The 22,630-nt window shown below is 47.1% G+C and overlaps 1 protein-coding gene across 3 annotated transcripts in view; it reads left to right on the top strand.

Moving 5' to 3' along the window:
* Positions 1–206: 206 nt before the first annotated feature.
* NPHP3 (nephrocystin 3) overlaps positions 207–22,630 on the top strand; it is a 57,047-nt gene continuing 34,623 nt past the window's right edge. The window contains exons 1-15 of one of the 3 annotated variants that reach the window (XM_061554649.1): positions 207–325; positions 620–707; positions 2,672–2,752; positions 3,193–3,560; positions 4,528–4,653; positions 5,822–5,996; positions 9,080–9,205; positions 11,433–11,566; positions 15,688–15,848; positions 16,561–16,738; positions 18,297–18,368; positions 18,860–19,231; positions 20,405–20,508; positions 21,702–21,816; positions 22,198–22,341. In XM_061554649.1, the coding sequence (XP_061410633.1) occupies positions 3,225–3,560; positions 4,528–4,653; positions 5,822–5,996; positions 9,080–9,205; positions 11,433–11,566; positions 15,688–15,848; positions 16,561–16,738; positions 18,297–18,368; positions 18,860–19,231; positions 20,405–20,508; positions 21,702–21,816; positions 22,198–22,341 (2,043 nt within the window). In that variant the 5' untranslated portion in view covers positions 207–325; positions 620–707; positions 2,672–2,752; positions 3,193–3,224. Of the gene's footprint in view, positions 326–407; positions 708–2,671; positions 2,753–3,192; positions 3,561–4,527; positions 4,654–5,821; positions 5,997–9,079; positions 9,206–11,432; positions 11,567–15,687; positions 15,849–16,560; positions 16,739–18,296; positions 18,369–18,859; positions 19,232–20,404; positions 20,509–21,701; positions 21,817–22,197; positions 22,342–22,630 lie in introns of those variants that run through there. The other 2 variants (XM_061554651.1, XM_061554650.1) reach the window with 2 other exon arrangements.

The following is a 22,630-nucleotide window of genomic DNA, read 5'->3' as shown; positions in this document are numbered from 1 at the left end:
GGGGGGGCAGAAGTGGGGGGGGGGACAGAGGTGGGGGTGAGTGCACGGTGGTGGAGGGGAGGTGGGGGGGACGGAGGTGGGGGAACGGAGGTGGTAGGAGGGCAGAGTGGGAGGGGGACAGAGGTGGGGGGTGGAGGTGGGGGGGGACAGAGGTGGGGGGAGGGAGTGGACGGAAGTGTGGTGGGTGGGTGGGTGCGAGATGCGAAGCTCGCGAGGTCTGTGCACAATGGCTGGAGGGAGGTGCGGGTTAAACGCGAGGCACGCCGCAGGAAGTGTCGTCACGTCATCATCATCATCGTGGTCATCCTCTCGGGGCGATGAAGAGGTGATCCCAGGGGGGGGGTGGGGGGGATAGTCAAGGGCCACACACACACATACACACACACTCGCACACACTCGCAGAGTTGCTGCTGCTGTTGTGTCGTTCTGTAGCTGTCAGCCACGCGCGTCGTCTTTAGAGGCCACGTGTCCCGTCCCTTAGTGCATCAACGCGCGTCTCTGACTTTGTACGGGTCGGTGTCTGGCAAGTGTTCACCCGTGTCGGGATTGTAGCGCTAACTAACCCGAGTTCGCGTGTTTATTGTTTGTTCATTTTTGTTTTTTTTTCCCCGCTGCGCAGTGTACAGTTCAGCGGAAGTGAACGCTCAGGTGCCGTGTTCGCTGCACCGCGCTGACGGCGTGGTGGTGTCAACACGGCCTCACTCGGGGTGACTAATAACTTCGACCAACTTCTACCAACTTCTACTAATTACTGTCACTGGTGGCCCGGTCTCAGTCGCGTAACGAGCGTGGGGGCAGGGGGGTGGGTGCCTTGACCACCCCCTGGTGGACACAGCTACGAGTTGCCCCCCTCCTCGTCAACGTCCACGAGATGTGTAATTGATTCTAGATTTGAAGCTTTCGTGACTGCAAGGATTCATATTTTTAGGTTTTTTCGGTAAAGTCACGTAGGTAAAAAATTAAAATTAATAAAGTAAAATAAAATAAAAATCACGACGTTTCGGAAGCAACACAAGCTTCCGTCTTCAGGTGGAACAGTCACAGCACGTGACATTACCGAAAAAAACTAAGAATATGTGTAATTGAATACACACATTAGGCAGGAAAGACAAGATCATAGGGCTCGCATAATGCACATACATAATGTGCGTTGACTGAGTAACTCCCTAACTCCCCCCACTTTGCGCAAGAGCGCAGAAGCGTGGGTCACCACATCTACGCCTCGATATCAGGAACGAAACAGGTGGACTTCTCCACATATCTGGCTGTCGCCTGATGAAGCTGGTTGTAATTACTGGCGAAACGTCGTACCCAGATTGCAAATGTTGTGGCTTGGCTCTCCAACACACCGGTGTACTGTACTAGTACACTACACTATACTCTACTATACACTACACTATACACGACACTACTATACACTACACTATACACTACGCTATACACTAATGCTGTACTAGTGACAAATTGGCCACGTTCTGTTTACGTGGCAACCCTTGCTAGTTGGCTGTGTCTGGTGGTGGCGGGTTTTAACGACACATTTACGTGATCTAACCACCCCAAAAAAACCTATTATGGATGATATTGGTCGCGAAAGCCTGCTACATGTTGAACTAAGTGTAAAAGAACAACAACACTTATTTAAAACCCGGTTTATTATGGTTTTTTTTTACAAAAATGAAATCCTTTTATATTCCACGTTTTAATTTTATTTTTCTCATATCAAATATTGGGGGCCCCCTGAGCTGATAATGTCACTCCGGCAACTACCATCTCCCCTGCGTCGCCTCTTCAGTGAGGGTTACTCATAATAACCCTGGGCTCTCTTGCGAAAACGTGAATCTTGCTCGGTCTGGAAGTGTGGCCCTTTGCCGGAAACGTCAGTCTAAATATATATTTCTGTTATGGGACACTGAGAGTGACGAATGAGTGCGTGTTTTCTCATTACTGCTTACCCGTAGGATTAGACTTGTCACTCTTTGAAAGATGCGGTCTCGCTGGGTTTCTCATTTGGTTAGTAACAGATGTCTATCCACTCTTACACATTTAGGAATTGAATTACCCTTCCCTTACGTGGCTTATCCATTAGGCATTCATGAACTGGTGTGAACGCGGGTCTCTTGTGCGTTTGTGAATATGGGATGTGATGATATCAATCATGTGCTCAAATATTGTTAAACAAAGCAAACTACTGAACCCATGCAGCTGCCTGTGATGGTCTCAGCCTAATCACCGTTGACTGTACGAAAGAAAGCATACTTTAATTTGGTTCTGCACCAAATTTGGCTAAGTTTAGCTTCCACAATGACAAAACTCGTATGCGCTGAACTTTGAGTGGGACATTGCTTTCCCTATCGTTTGTGGATTTAAGGGTCACTTGAAAAGTATTAAAAGTACTTCTTTGATATCCGCTGGCACGAACATTTCTCTTATTACTCGTGATGCACTGCTTTGCAAGATATGAGAATAGGTTTTCCCCTTTTTTCTGGCAACAAAACAGGTGTAAAGATGTTTAAACACCAAACTGAAACTTTTACAAGGAATCATGTCTGCATTAACCACAATACTTGTGGTCACAATGCAAACAAAGAACATACTCTGATAATGTATGCATTGTCTTTGAATCTGATTGGTCCACACCCCTTTACAAAATGCAGCTTTCTTTTTCACACAGTGTGATCGGATCTGGAGAGCGGTGAAAAACACATGTTTTATGGAGAGAAGTAAAAGCTCGGTCACCATCACACTTCCTTCGGTGAGTCCCGATGCACGAAATATCACACGAATACCAGCAGGAAGAGTGCACACCAGTGCATGTTCAGACAAAGTGAAGAGAGAGCGCGTGGATTGCAAGCCAATTCATCCTCCACCGCGGCAAACCGACTACAATTGTGGATGCGGCCGCAAAAGCGAGACGGTGCCAAAGCTCGAGAAATTATATAAATGTCACCTGTGTGTGATGTCCTTATTCTTAGGTTTTTTCAGTAAAGTCACGTAGGTTAAAAATCAAAATTAATAAAAGTAAAATAAAATAAAAATCACGACGTTTCGGGGGCAACACAAGCTTCCGTCTTCAGGTGATTTTTTACCTACGTGACTATACGGAAAAAACCTAAGAATATGAATACTTGCATTCACGAACGCTTCAAATCTAGAATGTGATGTCCTTGTTTTTTTATTCTTGCATCGGAACAGTGTGGGCGTTGAGCCCCGTGCCGTGCCATCAGATGGGCACGGGCTCGTCGCTGACGCCGGGCGGTGCGGAGCTGGCCCCGCCGGGCCTAGCCAGCCGCGGCTGCACCGAGATCCCCATCGAGATGAAGCCGCGGCAAAAGCTGGTGCCCAACGCGCGGCTCCGCTCGGTGGGGTCGGCGCGCCGCTTCAAGGGGGCCTCCTTCCGCTCGGTGACCTCCGTCGTGGACCTGGAGCTGGCGCCCGAGCTGGAGCGCCTGCGCAAGGAGTACGAGATCTTCCGCGTGACGAAGAGCAACGAGGTGGCCGACATGAAGCGCAAGGAGGAGAAGCTCGACTCGGAGAACAAGCGGCTGCGTGCGGAGCTGCAGGTGAATGGTCTCAGTGGACTTGCCTTTCGGTCACCTCATCGTCCCACGCCGTCTTCACGTCATCTTGTCATTGTAGCGCCTTTCCCTCATGTCGCCATCCCATTATCGCATCAAATCATAATCTCAATCGTGTCATCATCCCATCGTATAGATGAATCTAATTATATTGTTACAGTATCGTTCGTCCATCGTGTCATTGTCTCGTCATGTCATCATAATATAATGTCATGTCATCATCTCATTAAATAATCATCTCATAATTCCATAATTTTTTAATTGCAATGTCTCACATTTTTTCTATTAAGCCATCTCATGAGCTGATAACATGTCACATCATCTCTTTTCTGATCAACTCAATGTCTAATTATAAGATCTCTGAATTCATAATTTAATTTCACCTTGATATTGTCTGTACAGCATACCTGTCTGCCTACCTTTGAGACTGCCTGCCTGCCACATAGCTATCAGCATTTATACCTGCCTAGTTACCTAACTGCTTACCTTCCTAGCTAACTATCTGCCTGACTACCTTTGGAAGTGTAAATTGTAATCGATCAGGATCTTTATCTGAGACGAGTTACATTATTTACAAGGATGCCTACTCGTCAACAATACTCTGCACCAATCCGCTCCATCTTATCTCTCTAATCAGTGTCGACCAGTCTCAATGGACACCAATCGATGCTGTATACGATCTGCAGGCCATAGTTATCTACTATACCTTGTGCAGCGAGAGGACCAGTGCAGTTTCGGGGGCCTCCGGCCCGAAGATCCAGAACCAATTACCGGCATCAATCCAGTCAGATCTGCAACATACTTAAAACAGTGTGATTCCATAGAGCTTACTATGTGTGCACATTCGTGATAAACTGGATTCATGAAAATGCGCAAGTGTTCACTTACTTACTTGTCCACCCACATGCCCAACATGTGCACCTGCCTGCCTGCCTCCTGCCTGTCTGTGCAGGCGCTGCAGAAGAGCTGCCAGAAGCTTCGCGTGGAGAAGGAGGCGGCTCTCGAGGGCCGAGACCAGGCCATGGAACGAGCGGCCTCATTTCAGCAAGACCGGGACAAGGTTCAACGCCAGTTCAAGGTGATGTCATTGCCTGCATGTCACTCCTGCCCCAATCTCACTGTCTCTTTGCTAATTAACCTTTCATTATGAGCGGTGACAAGGGGTGGAAAAGTTGTAGAAAATAAGTCATGCATACGTTATTTTGTCTCTTGAAGTGTTGTTATTTTCCCTCAATTATTTATGAATGGAGTAATAATTCATGCTGAGAGGAACTCCATTCTCTAAGCGTCTGTTGTCGTCTTATTTGACCTGCCATTGGTACATTATTTAATCGGCAGTAATTCTTGCTTTGGGAACAATTTCGCTCAGCCACTGTCATGTTTATACAAATCCAAGTTGAATTATTGTTTCTATTATCTGTTGAGATCTAGATACAAGGTGGAATCGTTTGTGCAAATTTCAGTCTTTGAATCATATTCATAAGGTCCCAGATAATGCCTTATTATTGCTATTATTTCAAATAGGCCTGTATGTCCTGAAACCATTTCACATACTCTTGACCTCAATAACCAGAACACTTTGTGCAATAGTCATGAGGAGGCATATATATTTCTGCACGGCAGATGGCTTTTATTTGATATTGATGTCAGTGCAGAGAATAGTGGGGATAAATGGACATCATTGACTGAAGTGTCAGATTGTGTCAATGCCCAGGATGGGTTAGTCTCACTGTGCTTGTCACGGCATGTGTTGGAATTCAGCATCTTGATCCAAAGGTGCCCTGAGATCATCCCCGTGGTGCTTTGCAGGCATGGAATGATTTACTCCAATCAGAGGGAAAGGAAGTGTCATCATTTGGAATGGAGATTTGATTTAAAAAACAATCCCACTTCTTCACTTGTTTGCATAGTTTTGTATGTGTGCCTTCTCATTTGCCTATTTCGACTAAATGTAACTTTGAACATATAATTTGCATATATTGTAAATAATTATACAATTATTTCATGCATTTACCATGGGCATAACCATCAATTTTAATTAATTAACAATCAAGCTTAGTATAGCTGCAGATGAATTGCCCATGACGGCGGCACACAATGACACCCCTTCTCAAATCGCAGTATTTATACCATCAATAAAATGTACCTAATGGAAATACCATGGCTCATTTACGAGAGGGCCCACATTGGATTGGATCACTTCGACCGCGGTGTCCGTAGGCTGACGAGCGCCATTGCCGCGGCAGATATTCCGCGAGGCCAAGGAGAAGGAGGTTCAGGATCTGCTGAGGGCCAAGCGGGACTTGGAGGGGCGGCTCCAGCGCCTGCAGGTCTCCACTGGGGTTGGCGGCGCCGGCTCCGCCGCACCGGCCTGCGAGGGCGGTGACTCGGATGGGGACGAGACTCGCACGGAGGTGGCCGGTGAGATTAATTGTGGAGAGATCGATACGCGTGTGGCTTTGTTTTGTTGTTGTCTTTGCTGCAGGTTTATCACAGTCGTATACCAGTGGCGCCATCGGCATCGTGCCATGAGACGTGTTTCCCATTCGGAACTCTCGCAGAGCGTTGCATCGCCCCATATTAGAGAACAGCCCGGAGTTAGAAATATCACAGCTACTTACGAGATCTTTCAAGAAATGGATGCTGAACCTTCCCACCCTAACGATACCGAACTCTCTCTCTCTAATAACAAATGTTTTGTTTGTGGGATTTAATTTAATAATACATTTTCAGAACCTAAATATAGCCAAATTAAGCAAACAACCACGTGTAATAGATATGTGTATTTTGTGCATTGTAATAGCCATCGACTCACTACACCTAAGAATCTCGTTGAATCTAGATTGAAAAGTAATTTCATCAGAACTACTTTATTTGTTTAGTTTGTTGTCCTTCCCCTGCACCATTACCACAGTTGGCTACGCACGGTTGGGAACAAAGTTAAAAATACAAAAATACATAATCACGGGCAATGAAACCTGGAATCGAACTCAAGTCTCAGCAATGCCATCTCAGTCTTCTGACCACTGAGCCACCTGGTCACCTGTTTTTTTAGAGGTTCTACGTTGAGCATTGAGTGCATTTTCATGACTTCATAACCATGTCCTTTGCAGCGTTCAATACGTGTGGATATGTTAGTTTTTAGGCACGTGATTTGGAAGTGTTTCTAGAATGTGCTACTACTTAGAAGTTATTTGTGTATTTACTGCATATAAAAATGACATGCTACAATAAATGGAATGACATTTGTATGTTTCTTGTCTTTATATCACGAATGTACATTGTCTTTCACATTCCCATAATTTACCCGTGATGACAACTTCAAAATGCTTCTTATCTGAGTTACTTTGACAGCTGCCTACCATTGAAATCACTTTCTTATCGGTCTGATAACACACATTCATTTATAAATAATTATTTTAAAATATATCTTAAGTATATGACATGCTGAATTATCCCGTAGAGGGATATGTTGCCTATATTTTAAACTCAACAATGTAATGACTGAAATGTTTATTCAAAAAGTCATTTTTAAGAGGCAATGCAAATTTGGAATATTTAAAATTAAGAAATAAATGGATAGAATGTCTGCTTATCTGCAATATAATCATTGTTTTTCTGTGACAGTAGCAGCGCAAAACTGGATTCCCAGGCTCCACATCCTGAGGGAAAAATGATTTAGAGTAAATAAATAATTGATAACGTCATAATCGGAGTCTGAATCTAATGAACCCCTTACCTACCTGATCCTAAGGCAAGTTCTATTTTGCCATTGCATTTCAGGTCAGGGAATGCTGTGCGTACGCGAGCATTTGTGAATTTTTATATATATAAAATGTATAATCTTGAACTCATTGTTGATAAACACGTTTAATATGATTGTGACCTTGCTTTCTTAATCAATCTGTACGGAACCAAATTTCGAAAATGTCATTCCCATGAATTAGGTTTTAGATATGCTTTGCTTGCTACACATATCGTATATACATAGTGTACCTTGACCTGGTGCACAACATTAAAAGGCAGGGGAAAACGTGGCACACAATATAAACTAGTTGATACGTTTAGGAACTTAAATTCATGTTACATTGGTCACAGCTCAGTCACCAATGGTGGGACACAAAATCCCATCCTTAATGTTTATGTTTATTAGTTTAGGTGCTAGTTGGATCGTTACATGGGAGACGGCGGTGATTTTGCGAGTCCTTCATCCAACGGTGGATTGATAATGGCTGAGCATGATCATCAGCGCCATTGTCCAACGTCTTGAGATGTACTCGCATCTGGATGCTATGTGAATATGCATTCTATTGTATCATAGAACAGAGGGGACATACGGTCATCAACGGAAGAACGAGTGACTTGGATATGGGAAATTTAAAAAAGTTCAATCTTGACTTAAAGCTTTCGTGACTGCAGGAATTCATATTCTTTGGGTCTTTCGGTAAAGTCACGTATATAGGTTCAAAAATATTTTCTTTTAACCTATCTACGTAACTTTACCGAAAGACCCAAAGAATATTAAAGAAGTTCATCGAATGGGACAACTGGCAAAGCGGTCACACGGTGTCTCATTGGAGAGCCCTTGCCGGCCAGACTACCGCCGTGCTCTCTGTTGTGGGGTTACAGCGATGGCAGAGGGCTTACTTTGCTAGAGGGCTTCCACTATCAAGGCTGGCGACGAGGAACGCAAATATCACAAATATTGCTTTAAACTAAGACGATTATTGATGGTCTAGCTGGTCACTAAATAACTGCACAAAAAAACCCATGTTAAGTTTGATTTCTTTATTTGAAGCTTTACCGAAAGAACCAAAGAGTAAGTTTAATTTGTACATGCTATTTTAATTTGTACATGATATGGATATATTTCCACTTTGATTATAAAATAAAATATTGGTGTGACTGACACGTGAAATTCCCATAGCAGAGAGCATATGCAAGTGCATCCACTGCTGCATTAAGAATACATTTGCTGCTTAAAGGATTTATTAAGATAAGTCCTCTTTTCTGACCTATGGAGTATGCCCCTCTGTGAGATTTTCTAATGGATTCTTTGTTGTCGTGACATGCTGCTTATGGCACAAGTGGGGAAAAAAGATCAACAAGTTAAGGAAATAATGCATTTGCATGGCTTATCTAAAGCTTTCCCACACATGTGTATCTTCGGAAGTATTTCATTAGCAGTACAGAAGCCATCAGCAAGCATTCAGGGCAGGCTGACAGGTAGCTGCCTGCAAGTTTGGTATGGCATTTTATAAATTTGGCCGGTTTTCAAAAGGGAAAATCCCTAACAGCAGCAGAACATTATACCACAGTTTGGTCCATATTCGATCATCTTTACGTGCTTCATCATGCCTCACCTCCCCCCCCCCCCCCCTCCGTTACGCATGGATGGACCGACAGAGTGAATGCATACATGCTTTCAATTTTGGTTGGAAAGTAGAAAAATGAAAAGAGATAAAACGTGCTCAGAGCTCACGTGTAGCTGTCTTGTGGCGCAGGGTCGGCGGTGATGGGGAGCCATCCGTCGATGGGCAGCATGGTGCTGCTCGCCAACTCCATGAGAGGGCCAGAGCTGGCACACAGCCTCGTCGACCTGGAAGGAACTTTCACCAGCGTCAACCGTGGTGAGCCCTCCCCATCCACCTACCCACGGGTCCACCCACCCGCCCACTCACCTGACAGCCCGCTCACCTGCCCACCCACTCACCTGCCCGCCCGCTCGCCTGCCCGCCCGCTCGCCTGCCCACCCACTCACCTGCCCGCCCGCTCGCTTGCCCACCCGCTCGCCTGCCCACCCGCTCACCTGCCCACCCGCTCACCTGCCCACCCGCTCGCCTGCCCGCCCGCTCGCTTTCCCACCCGCTCACCTGCCCGCCCGCTCACCTGCCCACCCGCTCACCTGCCCACCCGCTCACCTGCCCGCCCGCTCACCTGCCCACCCGCTCACCTGCCCACCCGCTCACCTGCCCGCCCGCTCACCTGCCCCCCGCTCACCTGCCCCCCGCCGCTCCTTTCCACCCGCTCACCCGCTCGCCTGCCCGCCCGCTCACCTGCCCGCCCGCTCACCTTCCCACCCGCTCACCTGCCCACCCGCTCACCTGCCCGCCCGCTCACCTGCCCACCCGCTCACCTGCCCCCGCTCACTGCCCGCCGCCGCTCTCGTCCCTCCCACCCGCTCACCTGCCCACCCGCTCGCCTGCCGCCCGCTCACCATGCCGCGCCGCTCGCTTTCCCACCCGCTCACCTGCCACCCGCTCACCTGCCCACGCGCTCACCTGCCCGCCCCGCTCACCTGCCCGCCCGCTCGCTTTCACCCGCTCACTGCCCACCCGCTCACCTTCCCACCCGCTCACCTGCCCACCCGCTCACCTGCCCGCCGGCTCGCTTGCCCACCCGCCCACTGGCTGCCTCTACACTGTGACACACACATCACATTTTTTTCATTCATAACTTGTGAACTCTGTATAGTTAGGGCAGAATTAACTGCAAAGTATGTGGGGATTCCTTAAAAAAATATTGTGAGACCATGGTACAAGGCACATGCATTCTAGTGGCTTTGGAGTTTGGGGATTACATTTATTTAAGTTTGAATTATTGGTTCTAATGAGAGTATAGACAATGTATCCAGAAGTCAATAGATAATGACTAATTATTATCTTGTGTTATTTAAAATATTGAAATATGCCAATTGTATTGGCTAGACCACTGCATACTATTGCACTTGGATTAGTGTGTTTTTGGTTGTTTATTTATATATTTAAATTAAACTGTAATCCTAAAATATCCCTCAGGCATTACAATTATTACAAATGGGTACACTTGTACCCTACGGCAAAATATATTGATAAGAGCCTTCCACCATCTTTTAGACTAATATAATATCCATTACCACGGTGAAATTGTCATTTTGTCGCGAGCTGCGTGACATTCTGAAATCTATGACGGTTCACAGTGGAGCACGCTGATAAACCATGGACGCAATCAACACTGAACAAAAGTAGCAGCAAGCGTTGGCTCGCGTCATCCGTCGAGAAATGGTCTGCGGTTAACGGGCGATTGAAATAGCCCTCTTGCGTGACGTTTAGGTAGTCAATGATCCCCCCTACGCCTGCCTTGCTGTCAAAATTACAACATGCCATTCAATAATGCGCATTAATTAATGTCCTAATGAAACAAGCGGACCTGTAGGAGTCGCCTCGTAAAGCCACGGTAGCAGGCAAATGTTAAACGTGTCGCCATAGCAACATGATTAGCTTGACGATTTTGCCATGGTAACGGAAATGACCCGAGACTTAAAGCTGCCGATAGAATATTACAAATGTATTTTACCGTTGAAGTGTGCCCCTTTATATTAAGATCAATGGCAAATGTATCTCTTTACAAATATTTAAATAAAGATAATTTTAAAATATTTAAGGCATTTATTCTGACCGTGCTATGTCGTAGTGCTCAGTTGCAAATTGTGAATCATTTCACAACACTATGATATTTATAAAAAACAAATGATCGTTGCCAATGGGCACAGATTTCCGTGTGCACTTGGAGCCTTTGTTGACACGCGGAAGGTGTTTTATGGAACAAATAGTGATGTGCTTATAGCAGTAGCCATTAAATTTGTTTACCAAATAAAATTGGTTGTTTGTTTCAGTACCGTCAGTTCACACCGCTATTCATGAATATGTTTTACATTTTACCATGATCGTCTAACTTATGTCATTACACCTTCATAACAAAAGGTCAGAATCACCTTTTAAAGGTATATATTATAACAATATATATATATTTGAATACACCGTTGTACGATGGCAATGATGATATCTCGCATTTGCCTCTCCTCGCTCGCTCTCCCAGATGACTGGAACTCTGCACTGAGTGGGCTTCTGCACGGGCCCTCCTCCGGCAGCCACGCTCCACACAACAACACTCTCCGCTGCTACATCATGAGCTGTCCGGACACACAGCAACACGCCGATCTCTTCGTGGCCGTAAGCGAGCACCCATCATTCATCATTCAACCCGTACCACGAGCACTGTCACCCATTAATTGTTGTCATCATTGGGATTTGAATTAGCAACATCCATTTCGCCTACATGACGGTATTAGTTTTGTATAAGGTAACACGAAGACACATGTTAGGTGAGCCATAATTAGGCTACTGTCTCCCATCCAGACCTCGACAATGGCATTTAGCTTCTGACCATATTTCCATATGCAAGAATAGAATCTTCATTCGGGGTGTCAAGATACAAATGATTGTCACAGTTGAGGGTCACGATTGATTTAAGAATCCATTTTTTTTTTACGCTGCGGTGCATGTCTCTCGTGGCTGGAGGGGTCATGCGAATCCATTACCTTTAACATATATGCATTTTAAAGCATTGATTCTTGCGCAAGAAAATCTGATGCATGTTCTCATGAGCTTAAGAAACACTGTTAATCGACGCATTGTTACACCCCTAATCATTATCATCATCACGGGTGATGTTTTTATTTTATAAAAATGTTCTAAAAATAAATCAAATGGCTCTTAAGATATTTTTTATTCTTGTTGTCATAGGAATGTCATGAATATATATTTTTTGCGTGTCTCATCGGAGTACCCCATATTGTCAACAAAGGCACAGGGAGCAAGAAAATATCGATCGCGACCTAACTGAACTTCACCCACTATCGCGCCCAGCAAGCGTCTCTTATCTGATCTATAGAGGGCATGCTTTAGCTGCCGGGTACCACTGCCGACTCTCGGTCTGACACTGTCTTTGTTCCCGCGTAGCTGTCGGGCGCAGTCAGATGAAGTGCGAATGCAGATTTATGTTGGGAGGGGTAGGGGCAGTGGGAAGAGCGGGGAGAGGGGGGGGCGCTTGTTGTTGTGCGTTTGTCAGCGTCTGGGCTGACACCATCAAACATGCCGCACATGAAACCCATCTTAGCCTGGGGGCCACTTGGGGCTTGAACCGTTGGTGGAGGCGTTCGCTCGGTATTCTGTACCAGCCAGTAACCTGGCCCTCAAACTGCCGGCTACTTATCATGTGCAACATTGTGACCCTGCGAAAAAAAAAACCAGCCACCTCCTTGGACAGATTTTGTGATAAATGCGAGAGTTTTGAATATGTGTACGTTAATTCTTTTGCACTCATCAATCTCTCTTAAGGTGTAAAGTCTGTGAAGTGTGAAGGACGTCAGCCTTTTGGGAGTGAAAAATGAGCCGAATAAAAATAAGATTGAACCAAAAAAAACAAGCGGTACACAGTATAAATGGGATATATAAGAAAAGGAAAAAATTGCTCCTAGGCATTGGGGGTTTATTGGTTTTTGTGCGTTTTTTTTATAAGGTAGACTGAGGACAGCTGAAGCTTGCAATGTGTGAGAGTGGCTCTGTTAAGCAGAGTAGTGACAATAGCTCCTCCCTCCTGCATGCAGCATTTCGTAAACAAGCCACTTCAGGCCTCAACTCTGAACCCACACGTAGGGCACATTCAAATAACAAAGACTCAACGCATTCATCAATAACACTGCCCCAAAAGGAGGGGAGGGGGCGGGCGGAAATCTATAATAGGTGACGTTTTGGGCGGTAGCTTTGCTTCGTCTTGTCTCAAGAGAGATGAATGGCCATTGTTGATTGTGGTTGTGCACCAAGCCCAACGCCTTGTCACAATTTGTTGTTGTTAGATTTTATCCTTATGTCGGTACCCCGGGGTACGAAATAATACAAAATGGCCGAGGCAATTAAATATTTTATTTCTGGGACACTATTTTGTCCAGAGCTGCACTTAACTCCGCGACTGGGCTACCAATCAATCCGAAATCAGTGCTACTCCACGAAGTCGAAACGCAGCGAGGACGATTGCGCGGAAACCCTGAACGCTCGTATGCACCATAGTGGTGCATTGTGCACAGCTCGTCGAGATGAGTCGATTGCCGCATCGCCGACCATCATCAGACTAAAAATGACTGCATCACGGACATTATGCGAGAGCTGGGGAACTATGGTACCCAGGGGTACCGCCATAAGGTTCATTTGGATAAGATCACATAGTGAGTTGATGTCGATTATTGGAAGTGTGATTCTAGGCTGTATTGCAATAGAATGGGAAGAATTATAGGATACCTACGATTGTTCAAAAATAAATTTCCCAGTAGAACTGATTATAATTAAAACTGATTTAATATGCATTGATCTATTAAAGTCACGGCACATTCATCAAATAATTTGATTCACAGCGGACGCGAACGGCATGGAAATGCTACACTTCGGTTAAACAAGGTTGCATGAGCGAGACGCAACAAATGATAAGTGATGCAAATGAGATGGATAAAATTATAAAAAAATTTGACAATTCTGTGCGTCAGAGTAGAGGGGGGGCGGGTAAATCGTCATATGCCTTTTTATTTGCATGCAATAGGTAGATAATATCCCCTCCCTTTGATGCTGCTAATCCTGCATACTGTACGGGCATACGTAGTACTAATCACATACCTGCATTTCCCATATCCCCTCCCTTTGATGCTGCTAATCCTGCATAATGCACGGGCATAAGTAGTACTAATCACATACCTGCATTTCCCATATCCCCTCCCTTTGATGCTGATAATCCTGCATAATGCACGGGCATAAGAAGTACTAATCACATACCTGCATTTCCCATACATATGCTAAATTCCTCTTGATATGCAAATTCCTTTGTCAAGGCGCTCTTCCCCCTCCAACTCAGCTTAAATATACGCTGCCAAGCCTGGTGGTGTTCATTGAGACGCTGTCTTTCTGACAGACCTGTTCTTCACCTGAGGACGGCTGCTTGCGTTGTGGCCGAAACGTCGTGAGAATTCTTTTATATGTTTTTTAAAATTATTTAATTATTTCCATTCTACGTGACTTTACCGAAAGAACCAAGAAGCGAAAAAAGGCAGATTATTTTCGGAAGCTCGCACTACGGGCTGCCATGTGACCCGGCCTGGCCCCACTTCGCAACCTCTTCAACGTCCATGGGCTATCACTGCTCGGCAGCTCCAGAAACCGCGGTGCTCTCTCGATTCTCACTTGAGTGTGGCTCATTTAACACTGAATTGGGTTTTTATATTTACTTGGTTAAATTGTACCCTGCAGCCGCACACGCGTGAACCCAGCGGCATTAACCCGTGCAGCGTTAATGCATGTGTCATTGTCAGTTGCATTGAGAGGTAAGTGATAAGTGTTTGTGTGTTAGAGGTTTCATGTGAGTACAATTGTGAGTGTGTTTTTTTTATATTCGCATGCAAATTATGAGAGTATCCATTCGATGTGGGTGCGTGTGTACGCATACGACTGTGATTCTGTGTTCCTGTGATCGTATTCATGTGTGTTTGTTTTCATATGTGTGCGCATGTTCCCTTGTGTTCTATATATGTTCACGTGTTTGTGCATTTGATTGCATGCGTGTTCTTGTGTTTTTTACATTTGGTATTTATTTATATGTGTGTGAGCAGTGGTCTAGCGGTTAGCGCGCTGCGCTATGAACCCGGCGACCCAGCTTCAATTCCCGCTCACGGCCAACACCAGTGACGATTATCTGAACCGTTCCTGGGCCTCCCTAGGTCAACTCAGCCTCAAATGAGTACCTGGTGCAGTGTGTCAATATTGCCACTGGGGAGACAAAGGCGGTCGGGCGTGGTGCTTGCCACCCACCCCCTCGTGTATTGTTCTGGCCTTCATAGGTGCTCACTAACAGCACTTGCCCTTACAGTATGCTAAGGCTTTACGGGGGATCTTTGTTATATTCATGTTTGTGCTCGTGGCTGAATGTGTGTATACGTATGTGTGTATATATATGTCTCAGCGTTTGTGCGTCCTGTGTGCATTCATTCCTGAATTAGTTTTTATATTCGCGTATGTGGTCATGCACAGGGACTGTCCGTTCATGCTAATTGAGCGTATTGTATTTGTGCGTGTGTGTGTGTGTGCGTGTGACTGTGGGAAAACATCGGCACTGGGGAGACAAAGGCGGTCGGACGTGGTGCTGGCCACCCACCCCCTCGTGTGCCCCATGCCAGGCCTTCATAGGTGCTCGCGAACAGCGCGTGACCGAGCAGCATGTTAAGGCTTTTGTCTTTGCATGCGTGCGTCTGCAGCGAGCCGTTCCCGAGCTGCAGAGCGCGTGCGAGGCGCGGGGACACTTCTTGGTGGCCGTGAGCTTTGGCGGCACGGAGCAGAAGGCGCTGCGCGAGAGCCGCAGGAGGGAGATCGCCGGCGCAGCGCTCCTCCTTCTCTTCCTGGGCCGCTCCGTGCCGGCGTGAGTCCCCCACGAGCACTGGCTCCGAATCAGTGCCATTGTTAATATGCGTCACGTGTGTGTGGAACGATGGATGCTTTCGGTTAGAATTGACTCTTTGTGTGTTTGTGTGATTAATCTTATAACACACCATTTTTCTGTTACCATAAACTTTAACCTATGATCCATTACCTACCCATTTTTGAACCCGAATACAGTACAGTATTATAAGCCTAATTTTTATTATATGCCAAATTATTTCCCAGAACTATATACAATGCCCAAATGTGTGCTTAATTCTTCATGCTAAGCTCTTGTCCTTCATCCTGCCCTTATATCTCACCCTGATCCTTGACCTCAGGTCTCACCCTGAATTACATTTTCATAAAAATCTTCATCCCTATCCTGCCAGTTTGTGCCGTTGGTAATGGGTTGATCCTCATTCGTAAGGTCGTAGGTTTAAAACCCCTTGAGGGATCAACTTGGGTTGGGGGGAGCACATCTTCTCGGACCCCGTGCCTGCACAGAGCCAACACAATGGCGACGAATGTATTTTAGTGCACACATACATCGGAGAACCGGTGTAATTGCACTTGGCCGACTTGATTCAAACCCATGATCTCAACGGTGCCGTCTCAGCGCCCTGACCCTCTGAGCCTGCCCAGCCACCTCCTTGGCTCGGTTCGTCGTAACCATGCCGGCCCTTTCTCCTCCGGCTGCTGCCGTGCCGAAGGTGCGTGGCGGAGGACTGCGAGGAGGCTTCCCTTCGGCAGGCGGAGGCGTCGAGGCCGCTCGCCATCGCCCGCTGGGTGGGAGGAGGGGCGGACGGGAGGGGGGATGCGGCGAAGGGAGACGCGGACTCGCCCGGGGCTCTGGTTGCGAGTCTAGCCGCGACGAACGCAGCCCAGCAGGTCAGAGTGAGCGGAGCCCCCTTGGGCCCTGGCCTGCGCTTGCAACGAGACGAAGCGCGACGTGCAAAAACTTAAGCAGCGCAGGAAAACCACGCACGCGCATAAATTACGTGACGCCTTCGAACATGCACTTGTCCTTGGATGTGGAACCGATCGGTAACCGTGTGGGCAAAATATATTTGCATACTTACTGATAATCATTTTTGCTCTGCTTTGTATCTTCACGTTTTGAGTAACTCTTTGATGAATGTGGCCGGCTTTCAAGTCCCTAATGTACGTATGAATGTTGAATTTCTTTCGCATCATACGTAGCCAACTGTGCTAATCGGAAGTGTAGCTAATAGCACAACTATGGACTACAGTGTAGTTCATATTCGCTCATGTTTACGATAATTTTAGTGTCCCCCCCCCCCATTAGAGATTTGTCGGACGTACCATCCATAATGGCAGAGCATTATACAGACAAAGATTCCCCATGTAACCTTTGTATACTCTTGGGATAAGTGCTATTGATGAGCACCTTTAAAGGCTGGTAGAACGCACAAGGATGTCGTGTGGCACATATCTTGCCCGGCCACTTGCTGACGTTTACGTATTGCGCCGGGTACATATTTTTGACTCGGTCATAAACTCTAAATTATTTTTACTTTACCAGGTTAGGCCCACTGAGCTACATAGCTCTTTTTCAGAAGCGACTTGGCCGCAAATTATAGCTCATCACGTGGAAGTTTATAGCAACCAACAACTCTGAACTCAGGTTGATTTTAATGCAAACTCCAACTAAACCGGCGTCTGGGTTGGGATCGAACCTACGACCTCCTGTGTTGCAGACGAGGTAGTTAACATCCTGTCACCGTGGCGCTCGTTTACATCTCGCCAAGTCAGCATCGGGGAGGCCCAGAACCATTTCAGATATCACGAGCCATTGATGTGCGCTGTGGCCTGGAATCAAACGCTGGATTGTGCTGCTGTCTGCTGATGGTGTCACAACCCAGCAGGTTTGGGAGCTTCGCAAATTGACCTGATCCACCAACCCTTGTCTCCAAACCTCTGGATTATAGGCTTTCGACCACACCTCCATCAGTATGTGCATTTATACTACGTGTATTTTCCAAGTTGAATTGTCAGAGTTGCGACTAAATCCTGTTTCCACTAATTCTGGTTTCATGTAATGTATATGTTACTCTTTTAATTATGAAGGTATGAGTGTAGCTTAAATGTTGTATGGTTTTATTGTATGTAAGAATGTGTTTTTATTACATAGGATTAATATTTTCCAAAATGCTGGTTAGTACTTGGCCTTTTAATGAGCAAAACATTCTGCAACTAGTTAATCATCTTGGACCTGAGGCCCTATTGTATATATATACACATTGTTCACAAGATATAATCTACACACACATTTCTTTCAGCTAAGCACCGTTTGCTCTTTGAAAGAGAGTGTGTTTATTGATTGTAATACACCAGACTTGAATAACAATGATCGTAAACATTGGCAGTGCTGCAGCATTCAGAGAACAAATGTGCCTTTAAAAGCATTGTAACTTTCTGCCACCAGGTTATTGAGTACAGCGATCTGGAGGAAGGAATTGAGAGGTTGCAGGCTCACGTTGGAAGAGTCATTAAGCGGGTACGGATGATCACACGTGCACTAAGCAGCACGAACACCCACAGCACGGTACGGTGCAAAATAAGTTCAACATACATACAAATACAAAGATCCCCCATATAGCCTTAACAGACTGGTGGGGGAAGTTCTGTTAGCGAGTAGCACTTATGAAGGCCGGCACGGCACATGAGAGGGTGAGTGGCCAGCACCACGCCCGACCGCCTTTGTCTCCCTATAGTGGCGATGTTTTTACACCCCGCACCAGGTACTCGATTGAGGCCGAGTCGACCTAGGGAAGGCCCAGGACCGGTTCAGATAATCGCCACCGGGTGTTGGCCGTGAGCGGGAATCGAACTCGGACCGTCGGGTCCGTAGCGCGGCGCGCTCATCGATACACGACCGCTCCCAACGACATACACACACACCTCCACCTGCGAGCCACACCCCCCCCCCCCATGCACTTGGGAGCGTGCGTGCATCCACCCACCACGTGCGTCTCTGTCGTCCGTCAGGAGCTGCGGAGGTGGAGGGACGGCAGCGGCGTCGACAAGGTTTCCGCCGGTGCCAAGATGATCCGGGTGGCCGAGGGCCCCGGAACCCCCACGAAGGCCCCCGCAACGGACGGCGGCGGCGGGGGGGGGCGGCCGCCATCCTCTCCCGCACCGGGGCGGCCAGAGGGGAGCAACGGCGACGGGGGAAGCGCTGCGAACGGTGCGGGTGGTGGCAACGGCGAAGGTGACGAGGAGGAGGGGGAGGAAGATGAGGAGAGGGAAGTCGAAGAGGAGGGACCAGGCGACTTGCTGTGGGACCGCCACCTGGAGCAGGAGCAGCAGGAGGCCCTGCAGATGGCGGCCCAAGCTTCCTTCCCGCTCGGGCTCGAGAAGGTGTGCTCCGTGCTTCCCACACGTCTCCTTGTGTCCCCCCATGCGCCCCATGTACGATTTGCTCCCCCAGCTCCAGGTGGAACCACATTGCCCCCCACCATTCCCACTTCGGGGAGCTACGTGGGGGTATGGGCAATGCCTAGGATTGCAACCTCACTCCTGAGGTAGAAGAAACTGGGACGTATAAGGGGAATGAAGAATATCCCACAAAATCGGAAGAGGGGAGGAATTACAACTAAACGCTTTGCATGCTGAACTTCTTTCGCACCCTACGTAGCCAACCGTGCTAATCGGAGGTGCGGGGGAAGGACAGCAATGAATGGCAACCCTATTTCTTTGTGCTCCATGTGTGCCCATGTACTTCATCCTTGCCCTGTGCTGAGTGTGTCCACACTGCCTCTTGGGCCTGCCTTGGGTTCTGTGAATCATACATTCCCTTGCTGAAGATTTTGTTGCCCTTTCGCATTCATGCTAAGAGTTCCATTCAGTATACGACGTAAAGTAACCGCAAAGTTAAAGGGAGGAGGAATACATTTCGATTTAAATCTTTCGTGACTGCAGGGATTCATATTCTTGGTTCTTTCGGTAAAGTCACGTAGAAGGGAATCATAAATATATAATACAATTCTCACGACGTTTCGATTGCAACACAATGATGATTGCTTGTGTTGCAATCGAAACGTCGTGATAAATGTATTATTTAATTTGTATTATTTTATTATTTCCCTTTTATGTGACTTTACCGAAAGAACCAAGAATAGGAGGAGGAGTAGTCACACGGCTTGCGAAAATTAGCTATATATATGCAATTTTCTTTGGCTTAATGTTTGAATTATTTTACATTCCTCTGAAAATGTCAATATATTAAGAGGAATGACAGTTTTAAATGTAATATTAAACTAACACGTTCGAAACCATTGCATGATTTTAAAATCTCTTTCTAAAATGTATATGTATGCGTGTTTACCGACACACGCACAGACACACGCACTTGGCACATAAACAAACATAGCAATTTCCCTTCGTTGCAGAGTCTCCGTAATGTGTACAGCCTTCCCTAAATTGTACAGAAAAGGTGTGCACGGATCTCCAGAGGCTTTTGCCAAACTCTGCACTCAGGCTTTTATTTGTTCCATTAAATTCCTTCCCGTGCGCGCGCGTGTCCCTTGACAGTATCTGCAGAGGCTGCACGACCTGGTGGCCACCCCGGGCCCCACTCCTCCTCTGCTCGTGTCCGGGGGCCCTGGGTCTGGGAAGTCCCTGCTGCTCACCAAGTGGTGCGTGTGCCGGCCTTTTGGCGATCCGATGCGTGACGACTCGCCCCCACTCGCAATTCTACGTGTTGTGGTCGCGATTCTTCGTCGCTCGCGTCGGCAATCTCCGTTGTGTTATTGGTGTTTGGTCTGCTGCCACTGTACAGTTTCATTTGCGCTGTAAGGCTAAACGTAACATTGGCGTATAACTTGGCGTTGATCATAAATAATCGATTATCTCCCACACACACATTATTTCAGGCATGTACCTTCATTTCAAGTATATATATTATTAATAAATTATTATGATGGTGAAGATGTAGCTCTCTCTGCCTTCTTTCTCGCCCGACCTTTCTTTTCACCGCCCACCCCCCCCCCCCCCACTGCTTTCGTCTAAGCGCCTGGTTTATGGAGCCCCTCTTCCACTTGAAATTAAATCCATAAATAATTACAATGCCCCGCGTTTAAAATGCAGCCGCAAACGCTACCTCGGCGGAGGTGGGGGCGTACTCTCAAGTGCGTCTTCTATCACGGGGTGACCTGTGGAGGTGTTTTTTTTATCGGTAATGGTCGAATGTAATGTGGAGCATTTGTTTTGTCATAATGTTTCCATCATGACTTCCTATGCCGTGAAGTTAATCTTCCATTTCGCGTCGTGCAATGCATTTTGGTTATTGGACAATAATGCATATTATCGCGGCTGTAAGTCAGATTTTTTGACTGTTTTATCGCCGGCTCCCACCTATCTGCGTGTCGCATTTATATCATTTAGCGGCTCGAACCTCGTGAGAAGGTGCCTAATAAATGAATCATGATAATGGTGACAATGGGGTTAGGCATATATCATGGCTATGATGTTGCTGCTGATGATGGTGATGCTGCTCATAACATTGGTGATGGCAATGATTGCGATGCCTTTTGTCCAGTTCTAGCTCTCAAATTCCTTTCCACGTCCTGTTCACTATGACCGTAGCGATGCATTGCTTTATAACTTCAAGCGTCTTCTTGTGATCACGATACCTGTATTGAATCACGTGCCTGCGGATGAATAATATATTTTTAGCTCACATATGTTGTAAAAGTACGTGGGCTTGGGCAGGACACATCACAGCTCATTTGAGCAGGGAATCGCTCTGAACTTGGTGCTAACACTTCTGCTAGCGTGAGCGATGCAGCTGATGCTGATGCTGACGCCGTGGCTGCCGATTCCGGTGCAGGATAGAGACGCTCCAGACGCACTCCCCCAGTAGCCTGGTGCTCTACCACCTCGTCGGACAGCCCTTCTCCTCGAGCGCAGACCCCGCACTCATGGTTCGACGCTTCATTGTCAAGGTGAGACTCACAGTCACGGTGAGTCTCATAGTCAAAGTGGGTCTCATAGTCAAGTTGAGTCTCATAGTCAAGGTGAGTGATGGTCAAGGTGAGCCTCACAGTCAAGGTGAGTGATACAGTGTTACATGCAAATGTACAATATTTTATATTTTTATGAGTTTTACAATGCTTCCCTTTTTACTGAACTGTAACACATTTCAAAAACGCCGACCATATGTGTGTTTAAACACGGTCACATTACAGTGTTCCGACTCGCGGACGGGTCCCGGGAACGAATTGTCACGTTTGCGAGTCGAGAAACTGCCCGCAGTTTGTAGTGGTCATTGGGCCGGCATTACAGCCGTCGCCGCCGCCGTGTGCGCTGTGCTGCTGCTGCTGCAGTTGCTGCAGCACATGTGGTGGGTGCCTGTGGCGGGCCCCGACGGCGCGCGGCTGCTGGAGGAGCTGCCCTTCTGGCTGGAGCGGCTGTCGGCGAGGAGGCAGGGCTGCATCATCCTCCTCATCGACTCCATCGACCGCATTCAGGTTTCTTGGGAGACGTGGCCGGGACCCCCCCCCTCCCCGCGGTAGACGCGAGGGACACGATGGGGGACGACAAGGAAGGAGGAGGGGAGAGGCGTGGGAGGAGGAACATGGTGATGGCAGAGGGGCAGGAGGAGGGAGAAGGGAGGAGGGGGAGGGAGGAACGGGATGAGGATGGAGGAGGAGGGGGATGAGGAGGGGAACGAGGAGGGAGGAGGGGGAGGGAGGAAGTAGAATAACGAGGTGGAAGATGTAAAGCTGGGGTGAAGGAGTCAGATGAGTAGGAGCAGAA

Source organism: Lethenteron reissneri, chromosome 20 (assembly GCF_015708825.2).
Source record: "Lethenteron reissneri isolate LAM-NWPU_2019-01 chromosome 20, ASM1570882v1, whole genome shotgun sequence".
NCBI classification, from domain to species: Eukaryota; Metazoa; Chordata; class Hyperoartia; order Petromyzontiformes; family Petromyzontidae; genus Lethenteron; species Lethenteron reissneri.
The sequence above is the reverse complement of the archived record's forward strand: the minus strand, read 5'-3'. Positions and strand labels throughout refer to the sequence as shown.